This window comes from Lytechinus variegatus, chromosome 6 (genome assembly GCF_018143015.1).
Source record: "Lytechinus variegatus isolate NC3 chromosome 6, Lvar_3.0, whole genome shotgun sequence".
NCBI lineage: Eukaryota > Metazoa > Echinodermata > Echinoidea > Temnopleuroida > Toxopneustidae > Lytechinus > Lytechinus variegatus.
In genome coordinates, this window is record NC_054745.1 from 17,625,902 (window position 1) to 17,644,668 (window position 18,767).

The window sequence follows — 18,767 nt, forward strand, 5'->3', positions numbered from 1 at the left end:
GATTATTATTATGTTCAAGTTATATCAACTAGACCAATACACTTACAGTTTTATGAATCAGATCCATGAACTTAAACTTTGAAAGTTATGACAGCAATCTAATAATTACCTCCGAAATGACCAAAGTTCATTCACCTAAAATGACCTTTGACTTTTATATGACCTGAAACTCGCATGAGATGTTCAGTGATACTTGATTACTATTATGTTCAAGTTATATCAACTAGACCAATACACTTACAGTTTTATGAATCAGATCCATGAACTTTTGAAGTTATGATGGTAATTCAGCAAATACCCCAACTTTGCAAAATTTCATTGACCTTAAATGGCCTTTGACCTTAATTATGTGACCTGAAACTCGCACAGGATGTTCAGTGATACTTGACTAGTCTTATGTCTAAGTTAGATGAATCGGATTCCTAAACTTTTAAAGTTATGATAGTAATTCAACATATACTCCTAACCTGGTCAAAGTTCATTGACCCTAATTGACATTTGCCATATGACTTGCAACTCAGGCAGGGTGTACAATAATACTTGATTACTTTTATGGCTACATTTCATGAACTAGGTTTATATACTTTCGAAGTTATGACAAATGTCAAAAACTTAACCTGGGGTTAAGATTTTGATGTTGTTTCCCCAAACATGGTCTAGGTTTATTGACCCTAAATGACCTTTGACCTTGGTCATGTTACCTGAAACTCAGGCAGAATGTTAAGTAATACTTGATCAACCCTATGTTTAGGTTTCATGAACTAGGTCCATATACTCTCCACACTTCCCAAGCTTGGCAATGATTAACAAAATGAAAATCAAGCCTAAGCCATTTCATGTAAATCACAGCTCAGTGTAAAGCATATATCGTCACGATGGACTCGGTGTGTGGGGGAGTGGGGTGGGGCGCAATGCACTCTTCGAACTGTTTTTGGCAAGGAAACAAGTTTAAAAAGGTAAAAGATATCTTCAAATCAATTTTACTAGCTAATTTTCACGTGTTTTTGTCTCACCTGCGAAGCAGAGTGAGACTATAGGCGCCGCTTTTCCGACGGCGACGGCGGCGTCAACATCAAATCTTAACCTGAGGTTAAGTTTTTGAAATGACGTCATAACTTAGAAAGTATATGGACCTAGTTAATAAAACTTGGCCATAAGGTTAATCAAGTATTACTAAACATCCTATTAGAGTTTCATGTCACATGACCAAGGTCAAAGGTCATTTAGGGTCAATGAACTTAGACCACGTTGGAGAGATCAAAATCTTAACCTGAGGTTAAGTTTTTGAAATGTCATCATAACTTAGAAAATATATGGACCTAGTTCATGAAACTTGGACATAAGGTTAATCAAGTATCACTGAACATCCTGCACGAGTTTCACGTCACATGACCAAGGTCAAAGGTCATTTAGGGTCAATGAACTTTGGCCGAATTGGGGATATCTGTTGAATTCCCATCATAACTTTGAAAGTTTATGGATCTGATTCATGAAACTTGGACATAATAGTAATCAAGCATCACTGAACATTTTGTGCAAGTTTCAGGTCTCATGATTAAGGTCAAAGGTCATTTAGGGTCAATGAACTTTGGCCGAATTGGGGGTATCTGTTGAATTACCATAACTTTGAAAGTTTATTGGTCTAGTTCATTAAACTTGGATATTATAGTAATCAAGTATCTCTGAACATCCTGTGCGCGTTTCAGGTCACATGACTAAGGTCAAAGGTCAATGAACTTTGGCCGAACTGGGTGTATCTGTTGAATTATCATCATAACTTTGAAAGTTTATGGATCTGATTCATGAAACTTGTACATAAGAGTAATCAAGTATCACTGAACATCCTGTGCGAGTTTCAGGTCACATGATCAAGGTCACAGGTCATGTAAGGTCAATGAACTTTGGCCATGTTGGGTTTTTTTGTTGAATAACCATCATATCTCTGTAAGTTTATTGGTCTAGTTCATAAAAAGTGGACATAAGAGTAACCATGTATCACTGAACATCTTGTGCGAGTTAGAGTAGTATTCAAAGTCAATACTGCTGCTATATTGAACCGCGTGATGCAGGTGAGACGGCCAGAGGCATTCCACTTGTTCATGATTAAGGTCTACTTTTATTCGCATAATTATTTCAAAGTTCTGCGCAAATCATTTTTCACTAACTTTTCAAAAGTAAGTGGTGCTCACTCAAGCGGTAATATTTTTCGAAAGTTATATCGTCATTTGCTTAAATGGATCTGTACCAATGCTAAAATGTGGAAAATCGTCAGGATATTACAAATATATAATTTTACAGGATTTTTTCTAAGTGTAAACTTTTTTTTGATACGCACTGTATATTTTTTTATATTCCCTGAAAATTTTCAAAGTGTAAAACATTTTATTGATACGCACTGTATATTGATTCACGCTGCAATGAATGCGTCTTACTTGAGAAAGAAAATGCATTCATTTTATCCAAACAGTGAATCACATGACATCTAGATTTTATCAACGTTTCTTTCCAGTTTGTAAGAGGACAGAATTACAGCTTATCGGAACCATTCTACGGAGTAACGACTGTAATCAAATTCTGTCTAGCATCTGCTGAAGATGACATCAAGCTGTCATGTCTTTCTGGATCGGAGAAGACCCAAGAAGCTGTAAGCATCTGAATGACTCTTTTTTGTATATTTGTTTTTATGTCATCCCTCTTCGAGTTCATGTCACAAATAAATTTATTACCAAAGTCAGTTTCTTGTCAAACGGGAATGGTTCGCCGATGGTTGACGTCATAGCGTGCAAGTAGCGCATGCGCGCACAGGCTTCTCATTGACTCATTTTTTTTGTAAATGAGTCAATCGTCGATCTTGACTCACTTCTTACAACTATGTGAGTCAGTCGGGGCATTCTGCAAGTGAGTCATTTCGTTATTGACTCACTTGTTAATTACAAATGAGTCAACTAAGACTCATTTAAATTTGTTAGTGAGTCAAGTTTCGCCTGACTCACAAATATTATATATAAATGAGTCACATGACTCACTTTTATCTGTGTGTGTGTATAGTTGACAGTGAAATTTTTCGAACAAAAGCAAGTCTAAAGGGAAAATAAAATATCAACACTCACCGAAAATGTTCAAGAATGACAATTAGATGCTGGAACTTGTTGTATCGAAACAAATTTGATGATGAATGTTATATCAAAATTATATGTTTTATCCTAAACCTATTAATAAATATTCATGACTCAGATTCCATTGTTTCATTTTAAAGGTTCATACGCGTTCTCTATTATCTGGAGGTTGTAATACTATACACGTCAATCTACCGCGCTCTTCTGATAACAAGAGTGTTCGTATTTGCATTGAGCAGGGCCCGTCAACATTAGCAGAACAAGAAATTAATATCTCTAGAGAAGGTATGTGAAAAGGGAAAGATCATCTTACCTTGAGAAAGACGGGTGATTAAAAAGGACATAAAATACATCCAGTCGAAAATTAATAAATGTATATTCATTAGAAAGAAATTCCATCATTGTACTTTGAGAACAGAAGTACTTAAACAATCATATCGATTTACATGACATTTGCCCGGTATCACGTCAAACAAAAACTGTATCAGAAGTGAATTGAATAATTATTATCTGGTAAATAATCATTTCATTAAAAAAATGTCATATTGCTTAAAAAAAAACTCGTTTAGTACATGAATTATTACAGTTTAATTATTTTTGGTTGCCTTTGTTGTTTGTTCTTTAAACAGTGGAACCTGACTATGAAAAAAATCAAAGGTAAGGAATGTCATTCTTTCAGCATACTGCATAATTTAGGTTATCCGAAAAGAAATGTGATGAATTTAAAACAAAATAAAAATTGCAAAATATTAAAATATAATGTATATCAATAGTGGACTAAGGGATCATCTTTAACTATCATGACTATAAAAACATCATAGAAATTGCATTTCACATATGCATGCAATCAAATGACCATCCGAGATTTTTCCCTTTTTTTAAGGGATGAAACATACGTGCAAAATGGTTTTGGTAGAAAATGCGTAAGTTACTTATAATAATTATGAGCAGATGCCATGAAAAATTATTAATTACAATTTATTTTCCTGAATTTATGATTCTTTTTCTTTTAAGACCCGAGTCGTAAGAATCCTCGCTATTACATTATGTGCAGTTTCCAAACTGTTTGTTCAGGATTTTGACATAACGAAGCTCGATCGCCGACATTAAAAACATTTTCCAGTTGTGATGACAAGAATAAGTTTGTACAAATGCAATGAAGTAACCCTTCGTGCCATGTCTATGACACATAACTGTGTCCAAAATGATTCGGGTTTCCCCCAAAAAATAATGTAAATATTGTCGATTGGTGGCGTGCTCGTGTGAGTAAAAAGAACAACGAAATCTCTCAAATCCTCAATTTAAGGAAGAAATATGTCATGAACACGTGATTATAATGTATGGCCTGAAAGAGTGTGTTCTCCATGGTTCTTTAGAATAATTTGATACCACATTTATGTGGTATCCGTTAACGCTTTGACGATTGCAGTGATGTAAATTTTGATTTGCGCCAAAGTAATGCATGACTGCAATGAATGACTGCATACGTCAATGACGTCATAATCCTATACGGGTTGCATTAAAATCAATTTCAACACGCATTGTCAGTAATTAACATTATAATTGTGTAATAAACACCTTATAGTATCAATTCTCAAGTTAATTTCAATGAAAAGGGATTAGCTAATATATTTACTAACTCATGTAGGATTCTGACATCACCGGCATCTGGATTCATTAATAGCAGTCATGCCTTAGTTTGGCGCAAATTAATTTAGATCATTGCAAAGAATAGCCATTGATTATCCATGCGAGAAGACATACAACATAAATATTGTTTCATTATTTTGGGAAAACAAACTCTTTCAGACATATTTTATCGATAAATTAGGGATTTTGAGGTGTAAATTTTTTTTTGACTCACACGGTAATTTATTGTTTTTGGCATTATGTGAAAAATTTCCCTGGAATTTAAAGATGTTGTTGGTTAATGAAATCAGTTGATGCGTTCCATTTAGTTTAACCTATAAGATTAATATTGTTTCTCTCTCTTTCCATTTCCTATTTTAGAAGTGGCCGAATAAAGTTCGTTTCGAACGACATGATAGAACTCTTGATTAATTTAGTCTATGAAGCAAAGGATGCTCGTGAACTTGGCTACAAGCTCAGTTGTTTCTCCCACTCACAGGTGGAGAAATACCTTGTCAGGGCAGATTCACCAGCTAGCAGTGTTTCAAAATCTGGTCTTAAAGAGATGCTTCAAGACTGGAGAAAGTGTGTCCGACCTAGTGAACAGGTTCAAAAACTTCAACTTGCTTTAGAGGCCGTTGGGTTAAGTCACGAATCTGAAATCATTATTTCATGACCCTTAAAGTATAGTTGATCCTCACCGGCTCAACTAAGTTCCTTCGACCATTCCATTTCCTCTGAAGTAGTAACTAGAAGGGAATGTTTTTCTTTTATACACTATAATATTCAGGTCGTTTCGTTACTGCATTTCAGGTACGTATTTTCAATATTTTAAAGGAGTGCCTTTGGTGAGTAGATTGAAAATTATACCCACTCTGTAAAAGCATACAGGGGTACGTAGTATTTTTAGATTTGTAAAATATGCATGGCAGTAGTGTCATGATTAAATGTTCTTGTTCTTGTAAGGTTTAATGAACTGTAGAGTTTATTTTACTTTAAGTAATTCAGTTTATTCATATTAAATGGACACCAAGTATTTAGAAATATAGAAATATATGATTTTTGGAATGAAAGGAAGTACATATTTCAATTACCACATGATAGATAGTACCATGTAGGTGTACAGAGAGGGTCCATGATGGTGATACGTCGATGTTCATGACATAATCTATAACAGACCTAACATGTAGCTTCAGTTAATCGTTCTCATGTTGGCAAAGGTTGTGAGGGAATTGTTTTGTAGCTCCAATTATAAATAATATTTAATATGATGTTGAATACTATTTTCTTTGTCAAAATTGTTATCTTTGACAGACATGATCTCCAACTGGGAAAACTCATATTATGCAGAGAATTATAGGTACATACAATGTTAGAATTACAACATTTATTCATTTCATTTTGTCCACCTTCATGTGTGTGCGTGTGCGTGTGTGTATATATACATTTTATATATATATATATATATATATATATATATATATATGTGTGTGTGTGTGTGTATATAAAAAAAATTATCTATATATATATATATATATATGTATGTATGTTTAGGTTTTAAAATTTAATTAAACATCTATCCATAAACTGTGAGCCCCTAAAAAGCAGAGGGCTTATCAGAGGGGGACAAGCATACATGTAGCTTAACAATGCGTATAACATGAAAAAAATAATTATAAGAGTAATAATGGAAATCAGTGGTTTGTACAACTTGCTACTGGTAACGATATAACACAATAAAATAATAAAGTAAACAAAAAAATTAACAACTAATTTTGAAATGACAGAAAATGAAAATAATTGCATACCATATGAGTATTATACATTGACCAATATTACCAGAATGTATGTATGGAAGTTTGAATGCCCCCTGTGTATACATGCAGCTTTTTATCATGAAGTGTCTGCAATAGTATAACCAAAACCTTACCAGTCATAATGTATTACATCTAAAGTAGATACAGAGCTCATAATTTAGGTAACTCTTTCTAAATCTAAGAAAGTTGTATAGCATTAGTATCCCAGAATCTGACTTACCACTTTCTAGACCCTATAAATACCATTTATGTTGCATTATTTAAATTGTTTTGTCTTAAGTCATTTGTCATAATGTAGGCCATGAAGTCCTGCAAGAATGCATTATGTGATTTATTTTTTTTGTGTGTGTGTGTACAGTACTAGTGATATTTGATAAAATTCTGACTCTTTCATGTTTTTTTTCTTAAATTTTGCAACGTAAAATATATAAATTAAGTGCAAAGAGTGCAGGAGCTTTGTGTAAAATGATTAAAGAATAATTATTTTCTTGTAAATGACGTGTATACTTACATAGCTAACATACTGGTGAAATCTCTTAGTGAAAATAGTTATTTTCTGCTTAATTATACACCATTTTATGAAAGATAGAAATATAATTATATAAAAGGCAGATTTGTTATTATGATACATACTGTATCAAATCTTAGCTTCCTACTTCATTCATTGGGTAAGGTAGTATGATGAAAGATTTACTAATTTCAAGTCTACGATATTTGCAGATTTACTTAAATATATTTGTTCGGTGTTTATAATCTCGTTTGTTACATTTTATTGTTTATATAGCCTGTTTTGTGTAATCCTTATTAGCCTTTTACTGAGATGTTAAACGTCGATCGACCTATGTTACAACCCACTCCGATTTTCTCAGTTCAGATTGCAAGTTTCAAGTTGTCGTTTAATTTATGAAAGGTACCATCTGGTTGACAATTCATGTTCTTTAATGTTATAGTCATATCTGATTCATTTGACCTAACTACAATTTCATTTATCATTCCATTAAATTTAGATTTGAAGGCCATCTAACGTGTAAAAGTTTTTGGTAAATTTCACAATGTGACTCATTTCCATATCAGATTCTGTTAAAACTATTTTACAAATATTTTGGAACTTGTAATTGATTTGTAATCATTATCATATTTCATTTGTATTTGTTTATATTTATAATGTATGTTTGATTTGTATTTGCTTATAATGTTGATAATGGAAAGGAAAATAGAATTAAAACTTGAACTTGAACTTGACTAAAATTACAAGCGAGCATACAAATCTTAGACAAAAAGATTATATTGTTTCTTTTTAAATATTTCGATGCTGCTTTTGTAAATAGTTATCACACACTCTTGGTTATTCACGTTTTCAATGTCAAATAAAATATTCTTACGACTTACTAGTGGTAGCCTATCAGAAAGATATAAGCAAAGATTATTTCATTTCATCTTCAGGTTATTCCACACTTGCTGAGTCATTTTATATCAACAAGTCAAGAAAAAAAATCATTTTGAACGTGATGAAAACATTTCATAGAAATATACATCCACTGGAACGCGTCTTTATTCTGTACTATCCACACAAGTCACAAGACATACAACGTTCATATAGCATGAACAAGAATAGCTGACAAAAGAAACAATGAGTGGATTTCCAAAACAAAGGATGTCTCGTGCAATTTATTTGCTCTCTATCATTCATACTTCATATTAAAGTATACCGTAATGTTTTCCATGGTTATCCTTGATTTTATAAAATTGACAGTCGATCAACAATCAAAATCAAATACAGCTACGTATTCAAAATTACTTGTAAATATAATATTGGTATTCGATATACGCTTCGTGATGTTGAAGAGACAAGCTATGTAGAAATGTGTACTGCAGCTGAAATGATCGCTTTATATGCAATGATCATGCATTATGATGTTCATAAAATTATTATTATGATGGTGACAAAGCTTCTGCGACGATGGTTCGATAGTATTTTCTAAACAAGCTGTATATATATATAATAATAATGTTTTCATATCAATGCTATTCCATATCGTTTTCAAGTACATATAAATTGATTTGAGAATCTTTTATAATTTTGCGTATGTTACACAAGTTTGAGGTGAGTCAGACGCTTATATCTGATTATTATTTTGTTTAACTTTACGATTCGTTTGACTTGTTTGAAGTAGTTTAGAATTGTACTCATGTTTTTTTCTTAGTGTAATTATGATGCTAAAGGAGTAGGAATATTTGTGAAGCAGCCATTAACCCTATATAGCCCGGGCTATTTTGAAATTGCATAGCCCCCCCTCAGATCTCGGCCATTTATCGACCGATAGCGACCAAATTTGGTGTGTGGGTGTCTCATTATGTATTTTACAAGAATGCGTTGTCAAATTTGTGATATTTATTATCATTTTTTATCTATCTAATTAATTATGCAAATATTCAAGTTTTTTCAAGGAATTTTCATTTTTGTAGTTTTCTCCCCATTTTTTGAGAAAATGCAATGTAATCAAGCATGTTAATAGCCAATCATGTAATCTAAAAGACAGCTCACTCAACTGTATTGAAATTGTATAATTATTAGATTATGATAGTAATTATGCGCATATGCTAATTTTTCTCGATAATATTCTTGTTTCCTTCTGTGTTTCCAAATTCTTGTATTTCTTAGTTTTTTATTTATTATGTATTTCTTTGTTTTGAAATCTCTATTTCTTATTGTTTTTTTAAATCTAGAATAGTTGGTGATAGCCGAAAAGAAAGTTGTGTGAGGAAAAACGAAAAAAAAACATTCATCTGACAACACTTCTTGTAAAACCCATACATTGTACACACAAAAGTCAATGGAAATTGTCATTTTCGGTGACATTGGTCACGAATATGTGCTATATCTCCGCAAGTGTACCCCCGATTTTCGCAAACAGGGTCTCAAAATGTGCGGGAGATGTGAAAAAAAAGTCATAAATTTCAGCGTATTATTTTCTTGCATTTAGAAATTATCGCGAAAAATGTCGAGGTAAGGCCTAAATGCCCCCCCCCCTCCCCCGGGCTATATAGGGTTAAGGATCAAACAAAGTCAACAACAACGTGATTAGACTAAACGTGTCTACAAAAACCTTTCTCAAGATTTGGAATTTTATCATAATCTCACATCTTGAGAATGGAGATGAAAAACAATAATGTTAAGTGTCAACATCGTACTTTATATTACTTGGTGTACTGCATTCTTTGAAAAGGTTTGATCTCTGTGTCTTGATAATAAACTTCTATTATACATTGGGATATAAACGCATTATACAACTCAATATATTACTGTGTTCATAGCATGTTTTTGTGATATTGTACATTGCAAAATCTCATGTGTTGATTTATCACCAGCCCAGAATCTATATATGTCCACACCAGAGAAGTATTGAAACAGCACCAGTTTGGAATCAAACCCATGCTGTTTTAATACTAATTGGTGTTGTATAAACACCTATTGGTGTTAGGCCGAAACCAAAGTGGTTTACACTTCTCTGGTGTGGACATAACTAGATTCCTTGCTGGTGTGAAATCAACACCGGTGCTTTTGCAGTGTAATATTTCCTTGTTCTGTCGATTTATGACAAGAGGAGGGGAGCAACAGCGTTTAAAGCAATTAAATGAGTGTGATGTGTTTCATGAATGAATAGGCTCACAACACAATCTAAGCGAATTCTATTCCAAGATTACTTACCACAGCAGCGATCACCTTTATTGCCTGACCTATAAATGCTCTGATGTCAAGACAGCCTTGTTGTTAGAAACACAGACACGAAGATCAACAACACTCTGCCACATTTTGGTAATTTACCAGAATGTACCGTAACGGGGACCATCAGCGTTACCAGGAGAATAATTGGGAAACAGCAAAGAGAAAGAGAGCGAGAGCTAGGATTAAGAGAATGGCACCTGTTCGATTCAACAGCAGCGTAACTGACCCTACTAGGTCGTAGCCACTGTATTTTAGACTTTTCAGAACAGTAACTACCTGAAGTCGCAAAACTCAAATTGGAAATACTGAAACTTGTATGAAACCGGTATTTAATCTCAATAATGGAAATAATAAGATCACCCACACAATTTTATTGTTTTGAGCTTGGCATTGAGTGCTGATTACTTATTTTTCAACCTTCATTGAGGCGTGTATTACAGCTAAAGTAGTACCAATAGTGGCATCTGTTCTCATGGTTGTACTCCATCTCAATATCATAAAGAAACAAAATACAGAAAGTAAATGTATTACCTTAACTTATTCTAGTTCATCTTTGCAGACTTTCATACTGGGCCTATAAGGGAGTACTTCAAAGAAAAAAGCTGTGACGAAATCATCTTCATCAGCCCTTCCCTGCATGGAGAGACCAGTAAAGATGAGGGTATTTATCAGTCGATCTGTATAACCCCTGCACTTTGTCATGAATTAAAGGTTGCCAGGTTTTGAAATGGGAGAGTACAATTGAGACTACAAAATTTCAAGATTTCATAACAAAAGTGAAATGAATTCCATCACAAAATAAGAGTGTTGACGGAGCTGGATAAACTCTAACTTCAAGTGTATGCTTCTGAAGAAGTTGTCATTTTTCTAATGCCATTCATTTTCCAGAGCGAGACGATCAGTATTCAAGTTCGATGCAAATTTGATCATTTGTCCCGCCCCTTGCGCTCAAAGTGGAGTCATGCACTGATATATACACATTTACACGTAGCCTAGTACATGAATGTTTATGAATCATAAATGATGAGGATACACCGTCAGTGTCTGTGGTAATACATTCGTCGTTGATTGGTCATTGATGATATCATTCTATTAATGTCCGCTATGTAAATTAGGGACAAATGTAAAGTTTCATGCTACTTCGGTTGGTGCTTACTGCGCGCGGCCCGATTGGCGTCAGCATTGGCAGCGGAAGCCAGAAAATTTAGGGGGTGTCCACCTGAAATTTTTGGATGGACACAGGTAAAAAATTTGACAAGCGCCCCCCAAAAAGGATTTGAACCTAAATTTTATGAGGTGCTAACCAAAAAATTTTTGACAAGCAAAAAAAATAGAAGAAAAAAAAGTTCACCAACCTAAATTTCAGGGGGGGGGGGGTGTCAGGAAAATGCTTGGACACAAACAGAGTACAGAGTCGAGGAGGTTAAGTTTAGACTCCGTTTATTATCAGAGTACTCATGATGCAATTAATGAAATCACAGTTACTTAAAATTGGATGTCAATCAGAATATAATTAAATACTACAAATATATAACCAGGAAATTATGTTCAGTAACCAGTCTTGCATAAATCAAATCGTTTAAATAAAATTGTGTGTGACTTCTATGGAAGCTGGCTAGAGTTCAAGGTCCGGAGATTTTGAAGTAAATGTTCCTTGCTTTAGGCAAAGCAAGTAGTGCGGACATGTAATAGCCAGATGGTACTGTTCTTACTTTCCTTTTGAAGATTAGCGAGTTGCAAATGGGTACAGCACGAAGATTCCATAACAGTTCCCCACCACACAGAGGCTTGACGCCATCATCTCTCACTCAGTATTGCGAGATTCACGAAGTTATAAATTCATCACACAGGAGGGGGAAGTTCTGTCACACGCTGTCCAACCCTTCAGTTGGCTTTATACTCTGTCCTAGTCCCCAAAGGGAGGAGCCACCTGTAATTACAATCCAAACTTCCATAGATAGCGATATGCAAATAATACCTTACCTCTATATAATACAATTGTAACAGTTTATTTCTGTTTGACACCCACAATTACTTTAGATCAAATAACAATAAAATCACAAGCAAATCATCATTTAGAAATATCTAAGTGAAGTTAAAGATTAAGGTAAATACTTGTTTTACTGAATGAAATGTTAACTAATTTACATGCAATAACGAGACCACTATAAATCAGGATTAATCCTGAGCGGCAATTATTAATCAATCATCGATCTATCTTCACACATTATGCCTGATACAACTCCAGTCTTTATACTAAAACATCCTTAAAATTCAATATCAAATTCATGAGAGAATAACACATCACTATATAAGTGTGAAAACAAGACAATTTATAACTTACAATTCAGCTTTGGTAGTGCTTGGCTTCAAAATAAATTCAGTAACATGGCTGATAAGGAATGGACATGCTAGAAGTCTTTCCTCTATGACCACCTAAATGGCTTCCTCAATTAGCAGTGAGACAAACTGAGAAACCCCTCACATACAACCCATTCACTTGTACACACTCATTCAAATCCGCTCAACCATCCTAGAGTCACTCTCACTACCACTCACACTCCTGCTCTAGCAACTTATTTGCATTACAAAGAAAAGCGAATTGCAGCTCCTGTATATCTGAAATGAAGAAAAAGTATTTGGTTACAAAGAAGGGTAGTTTTCTGACAATTTCCTCCCTCCTTAGATAAAAAAAAAATTGTGTAAGCATAATTTTTTTTGGAATGAGAAAACATTCTTAAACATTCTGAACAATTTCAAATATGGACTCAAGCGATGCAGGGGTTTATTCGTTGAACTCAGCTCGACTTAGGAAGTCAGCGCCCACATTCTGAGAACTTTTAAGACTCTCAACTCTGAAGCGATAGGGCTGAAGAGTGAGTGCCCAGCGCATGATCCGCGCGTTTGTCTGTTTTGCGCGATGAAGATACGTCAGGGCTTGATGGTCAGTCTGAAGTACGAACTCTCTACCATACAGGTATGGTTCATACTTCTGTATTCCCCATACAATGGCCAGAGCCTCTTTCTCAACTGTGGCGTATGATTTCTCACGAGGCAGTAACTTCTTACTTGAATAGCTCACAGGAAACTTCTCCTTTGTCTCTTCATTCTCCTGAAGTAGGACGGCACCTATACCGTTATTCGACGCATCCGTGCGAAGAAAGTATGGCTTATCACTGTTAGGCAACTGAAGGATTGGCGAAGAGGCGAGATGCGCTTTCAATGCATTGAAAGCGCCTTCCTGGCTATCCCCCCATTCGATGCGATTGGGCAGCTTAGCCTTCGTGAGATCAGTTAGTGGAGATGCCACTGCCGCAAAGTTGGGAATAAATCGGCGGTAATAACCCACGAAGCCCAGGAAAGAACGCAGCTCTTTCTTGGTGCGAGGAGGCTTGGCATCCTGGATCTTGAGGAGCTTGTCACTCTGAGGTCGTAAGGTCCCTTTACCCACTACATGGCCAAGAAACTCTAGTGATTGACAACCAACTTCGCACTTGCTCGGTTTAGCAGTCAGGTGAACCGATCGCAACCTCTCAAGGAGTGCTGTGAGAACCTCGATGTGATCCTCCCATGTCTTGGTATGGATCAATATGTCGTCAATGAAATTATCGGTCTTCTCCAAGCCTTGTAGTACCTGTCGCATCATCCTGGTGAACGTGGCTGGCGCGTTGACGAGGCCAAAGGCCATAATTCTAAATTGGAACAAGCCAGCTGGTGTAAGGAATGCAGTGTAGGGCTTGGCACTTTCAGCAACTGGTACCTGCCAATAACCTTTGGTGAGGTCCAACTTGCTGAAATAACAATCTTGAGATATTGACGCAAAGATGTGTTCTGGATCAGGGAGTGGCTCTGCATCAAACACCGTCATCCGATTCAAGGTCCGAAAGTCGATGCAGAATCGTTTACTACCATCCTTTTTGTCAATTAGCACAATGGGAGAAGCGTAAGGTGACTGGGACGGCTCAATAATCTCCATGGTAAGCATGTCTTCCACTTCTTTCCTCACTGTCGTCTGTAAGGCATGGGGAATTGGATACTGCTTCTTCCGAAAAGGCTCGCTCGATGTAAGCTGGATGTCATGTGTCATAACATCGGTTTTCCCTGGCAAGTCAGTGAGAACGTCAGCATATTCTCCAAGGACTTCACGAAGTTGGGTCTTTTGAGTTTCTGACAACTCCTCATTGACATGTACTTGGGAAGGCCCCTCTTTTGCAGTCAGTGCAGGAGTTTGACAACAGACCGACTTGTTTGGCAACGGGATGTCAAAGTCTTGTGTTATCATGGCAGCGGCCTCATTTCGTTCATGATAGGCTTTAAGTAAGTTCGCATGAAAGGTCTTGATTTGACCGTTGAGGTCTATCTTATAATCACATTGACCTTGACGACCAACTACGGGGAATGGTCCCTTCCAGTGGAGAAGTAACTTGTTGTTTGCAGTAGGGAGTAACAGCAACACCTTATCCCCAATAGCAAAGGAGCGATTGCGGCTTTTCTTGTTGTAGTAGGCTTGTTGTGACTCTTTTGCCTTCTTCAGGTGTTCGTGGGCTAACTTACATGTGTCTTGTAGTTTGTTCTGCAAATCAAAGACGTATTCGTAGGTACTGCGGGTCTCATCATGTGGGGATTCACCTGTCCACAGCTCCTTAAGCAGGGTTAGAGGCCCACGGACCCGCCTGCCATAAATCAACTCAAACGGAGAGAAGCCTAAGCTTGCCTGAGGGGCTTCACGATAGGCGAACAGCAGTGCTCCAAGATATCTATCCCAATCAGTTGGTTTCTCTGCACACATTCGGCGGAGCATCAACTTCAGGGTTCCGTTGAATCTTTCCACCAAACCGTTCCCAGCAGGATGATAAGGAGTGGTGAACAGTTGGCGCAACGACAGCAGTTTAGTCACTTCTGCGAACAAACCCGAAGTAAACTGAGATCCTCTGTCACTAAGAATTTCCTGTGGCACACCAATACGAGAAAAAATATCGACAAGAGCATCAACAATGGTTACTGCTTCAATATTTTTCATAGCAATAGCTTCGGGGTACCGGGTGGCAAAATCTACTAAGGTAAGTATGTACTTATTACCCCGAGATGTCCTTGGTTCTATAGGACCCACAATGTCAACAGCCACACGTTTGAATGGCGTGTCGATGATGGGCATGTCACCCAAGGGAACTTTCTGAACTCTTCCTTTCGGGAAGGTTCTTTGGCAAATGTCACAAGATTGGACAAAACGGGATATATCTCCAATTATACCCGGCCAATAGAAGTTTCTCAATATCCGGTCAGAGGTCTTCTTGATTCCTTGGTGACCACCAAGGAGTGATTCATGGGCAATCTTCATCACTTGCTGGCGAAGTGATGTTGGAAGAACTACCTGCAAATCAGTTACATCGGTCTTAGGGTCTTTGTTTTCCCTATAAAGGATCCCCTTTTCCACAAGAAACCGTGATACAGATCCATCTTTACTAACCTTTGGATCACTGTCTTGTGCTAGCTGGAAGCAACGACTAAGGGATGAATCAGACTGTTGCTCACAACATCGGTGATGGGAGGAGGTACTCTCAAAGGTTGAGCTGGTTTGTCAGTTCTTGCTTTCTGTGCTCGGGTCTGAACAGCTTGAGCCTGGTCGAGTATTCCATCAGTGCTTGGTTGCTCTTTCTCTGATGGTGAGTAGTCTGGCTTCCACTCTGGGTCTGGGTCTGATGGACAGCGGACACCTGATATGTTTCCTAAAACAAGATCATAAATTGGGTTTTTAACACATAGAGCAGTAACATCACCCTTATAAAATGGGGTATCAATGTGAACACGTGCTACTGGCATCTTTCTGACTGTGTGATCAATCAACACACAAACCCTGATCTCACCGGTCAATTGATCCTCGTGGACTAGGCCCCTTCGGATGATAACTCCGCTACATCCACTATCCCTAAGGACTTTAACTTGATGTTTACCAACGAATCCTGCAACTACTGGCATGTCCTCGGAGTTCCTCTCTCCACAGGCAGCAGATAGTATAGGGATTTGGTGACCGCATTTCAGTGTTACCCGGTCTGAGTCAACACAGCATTCTTCTAGCTGTTCAGGAAAGGCACAAAAGGCGACAACATCCTGTTCAGGATGTGTCAGGTTATCATTAGGATCATGGTTAGAGTGATCATTATCTTCCAATTGTGCATCTGGGGAAATATCATTAAGATAGTTACCTGTTTCATCATCAGCTAACTCTTCAACATCGTTTCCAGTTTCTTGAAGAAAGGACGCATGAACTGGTGTTGAACGGAAACGGCAGTCATTAGCAAGATGACCTGGTCTCTTACAGATGTAACAGGTCCTAGGAGGACGCAGACGATTCGGTGGTCCCATAGGGCGGGTTGACTGGTTCATCTTCTGAGGTTGACTAGTCGAAGGACGATTAGAAGTTATTACCAATATTTGCAAGTTGTAACCATCTATCAAACAAATTATCTAATCTGAGAATGAATTCGTGTGAATTTTCATCTTTTTCTGGTCTAGCATTGCGGAATTTTTTACGGAAGCCTTCCTCTGTCAAGTTAAAACGTTTAAAGAGGGCTTCTCTCAATTGATCATAGTCTTGGGAACTCCTTGCAGGCAACCTAGCATATACCTGCAAGGCCTTGCCAGAGAGCAGGGCACTAAGGTTCAATGCCCAGGTGTCCCTAGGCCACCCGTGCACCACGGCATATTTTTCAAACCTGAGAAGATAGCTATCAAGATCATCCTTTTCCTCATTAAAAATGGGGAGTTTAGGCACTTTTACTTTTGGTTTAGAGAGTGTTTCCTCATTTTCAATTCTCGATTCAGAGAGTTTTGTTTTGGGTTCCAAAATAGCTATTTCATTTCTTTTCAATTCAAGTAACTGCACTCGCTCTTCTCTAGCTGCAGACTCTCTTTCTCTAACAAACTGCAATAAGCTCTCACCTTCTAAGCCTTCTGCTTTTCCAATCTCTGCCCACTTTTCCATTTCATTTAGTTTTAGCTATTTACATCAAATACCTTCAATTAAGGTGAGGTGGCTATGATCCAAAGCTTACGTAACAGTCAAAGAAACATGGATAACATTCATATGATAATAATTATAGGTTACATAAAAATATAGCATAATTGACTGATAATGAATTAAAAGATCATTCACAAATACAAATATCTAGTCCAAGCAAAACTTCCTGTTGAGTTAAATTTCCCGGGTCTAGGCACCAAAATGTCAGGAAAATGCTTGGACACAAACAGAGTACAGAGTCGAGGAGGTTAAGTTTAGACTCCGTTTATTACCAGAGTACTTATGATGCAATTAATGAAATCACAGTTACTTAAAATTGGATGTCAATCAGAATATAATTAAATACTACAAATATATAACCAGGACATTATGTTCAGTAACCAGTCTTGCATAAATCAAATCGTTTAAATAAAATTGTGTGTGACTTCTATGGAAGCTGGCTAGAGTTCAAGGTCCGGAGATTTTGAAGTAAATGTTCCTTGCTTTAGGCAAAGCAAGTAGTGCGGACATGTAATAGCCAGATGGTACTGTTCTTACTTTCCTTTTGAAGATTAGCGAGTTGCAAATGGGTACAGCACGAAGATTCCATAACAGTTCCCCACCACACAGAGGCTTGACGCCATCATCTCTCACTCAGTATTGCGAGATTCACGAAGTTATAAATTCATCACACAGGAGGGGGAAGTTCTGTCACACGCTGTCCAACCCTTCAGTTGGCTTTATACTCTGTCCTAGTCCCCAAAGGGAGGAGCCACCTGTAATTACAATCCAAACTTCCATAGATAGCGATATGCAAATAATACCTTACCTCTATATAATACAATTGTAACAGTTTATTTCTGTTTGACACCCACAATTACTTTAGATCAAATAACAATAAAATCACAAGCAAATCATCATTTAGAAATATCTAAGTGAAGTTAAAGATTAAGGTAAATACTTGTTTTACTGAATGAAATGTTAACTAATTTACATGCAGTAACGAGACCACTATAAATCAGGATTAATCCTGAGCGGCAATTATTAATCAATCATCGATCTATCTTCACACATTATGCCTGATACAACTCCAGTCTTTATACTAAAACATCCTTAAAATTCAATATCAAATTCATCAGAGAATAACACATCACGTTATAAGTGTGAAAACAAGACAATTTATAACTTACAATTCAGCTTTGGTAGTGCTTGGCTTCAAAATAAATTCAGTAACATGGCTGATAAGGAATGGACATGCTAGAAGTCTTTCCTCTATGACCACCTAAATGGCTTCCTCAATTAGCAGTGAGACAAACTGAGAAACCCCTCACATACAACCCATTCACTTGTACACACTCATTCAAATCCGCTCAACCATCCTAGAGTCACTCTCACTACCACTCACACTCCTGCTCTAGCAACTTATTTGCATTACAAAGAAAAGCGAATTGCAGCTCCTGTATATCTGAAATGAAGACAAA

The 18,767-nt window shown here is 36.7% G+C and overlaps 1 protein-coding gene and 1 long non-coding RNA gene across 2 annotated transcripts; both read right to left on the reverse strand.

Annotated features, from left to right (window-relative positions):
- Nucleotides 1-15,776: 15,776 nt before the first annotated feature.
- LOC121417599 lies at nucleotides 15,777-16,704 on the reverse strand. The gene is made up of 2 exons (XM_041611336.1): nucleotides 16,493-16,704; nucleotides 15,777-16,015 (listed from the first exon to the last, which is right to left on the reverse strand). The coding sequence occupies exons 1-2, from the start codon at nucleotides 16,671-16,673 to the stop codon at nucleotides 15,777-15,779; spliced, it is 420 nt and encodes a 139-aa protein (XP_041467270.1). The 5' UTR covers nucleotides 16,674-16,704.
- A 1,327-nt stretch (nucleotides 16,705-18,031) lies between these two features.
- On the reverse strand, nucleotides 18,032-18,767 carry LOC121416548. Its single transcript, XR_005970198.1, has 2 exons — nucleotides 18,477-18,767; nucleotides 18,032-18,062 (listed from the first exon to the last, which is right to left on the reverse strand). It is a non-coding gene; the product is annotated as an uncharacterized LOC121416548 (long non-coding RNA).

Coding starts and splice junctions, on each gene's coding strand:
- LOC121417599 (XM_041611336.1), bottom strand. CDS start 16,673: ATGAACCAGTCAACCCGCCCTATGGGACCACCGAATCGTCTGCGTCCT. Junction 16,016..16,492: donor GTTAGCTGATGATGAAACAG/GTAACTATCTTA, acceptor ATCTTGTTTTAG/GAAACATATCAGGTGTCCGC.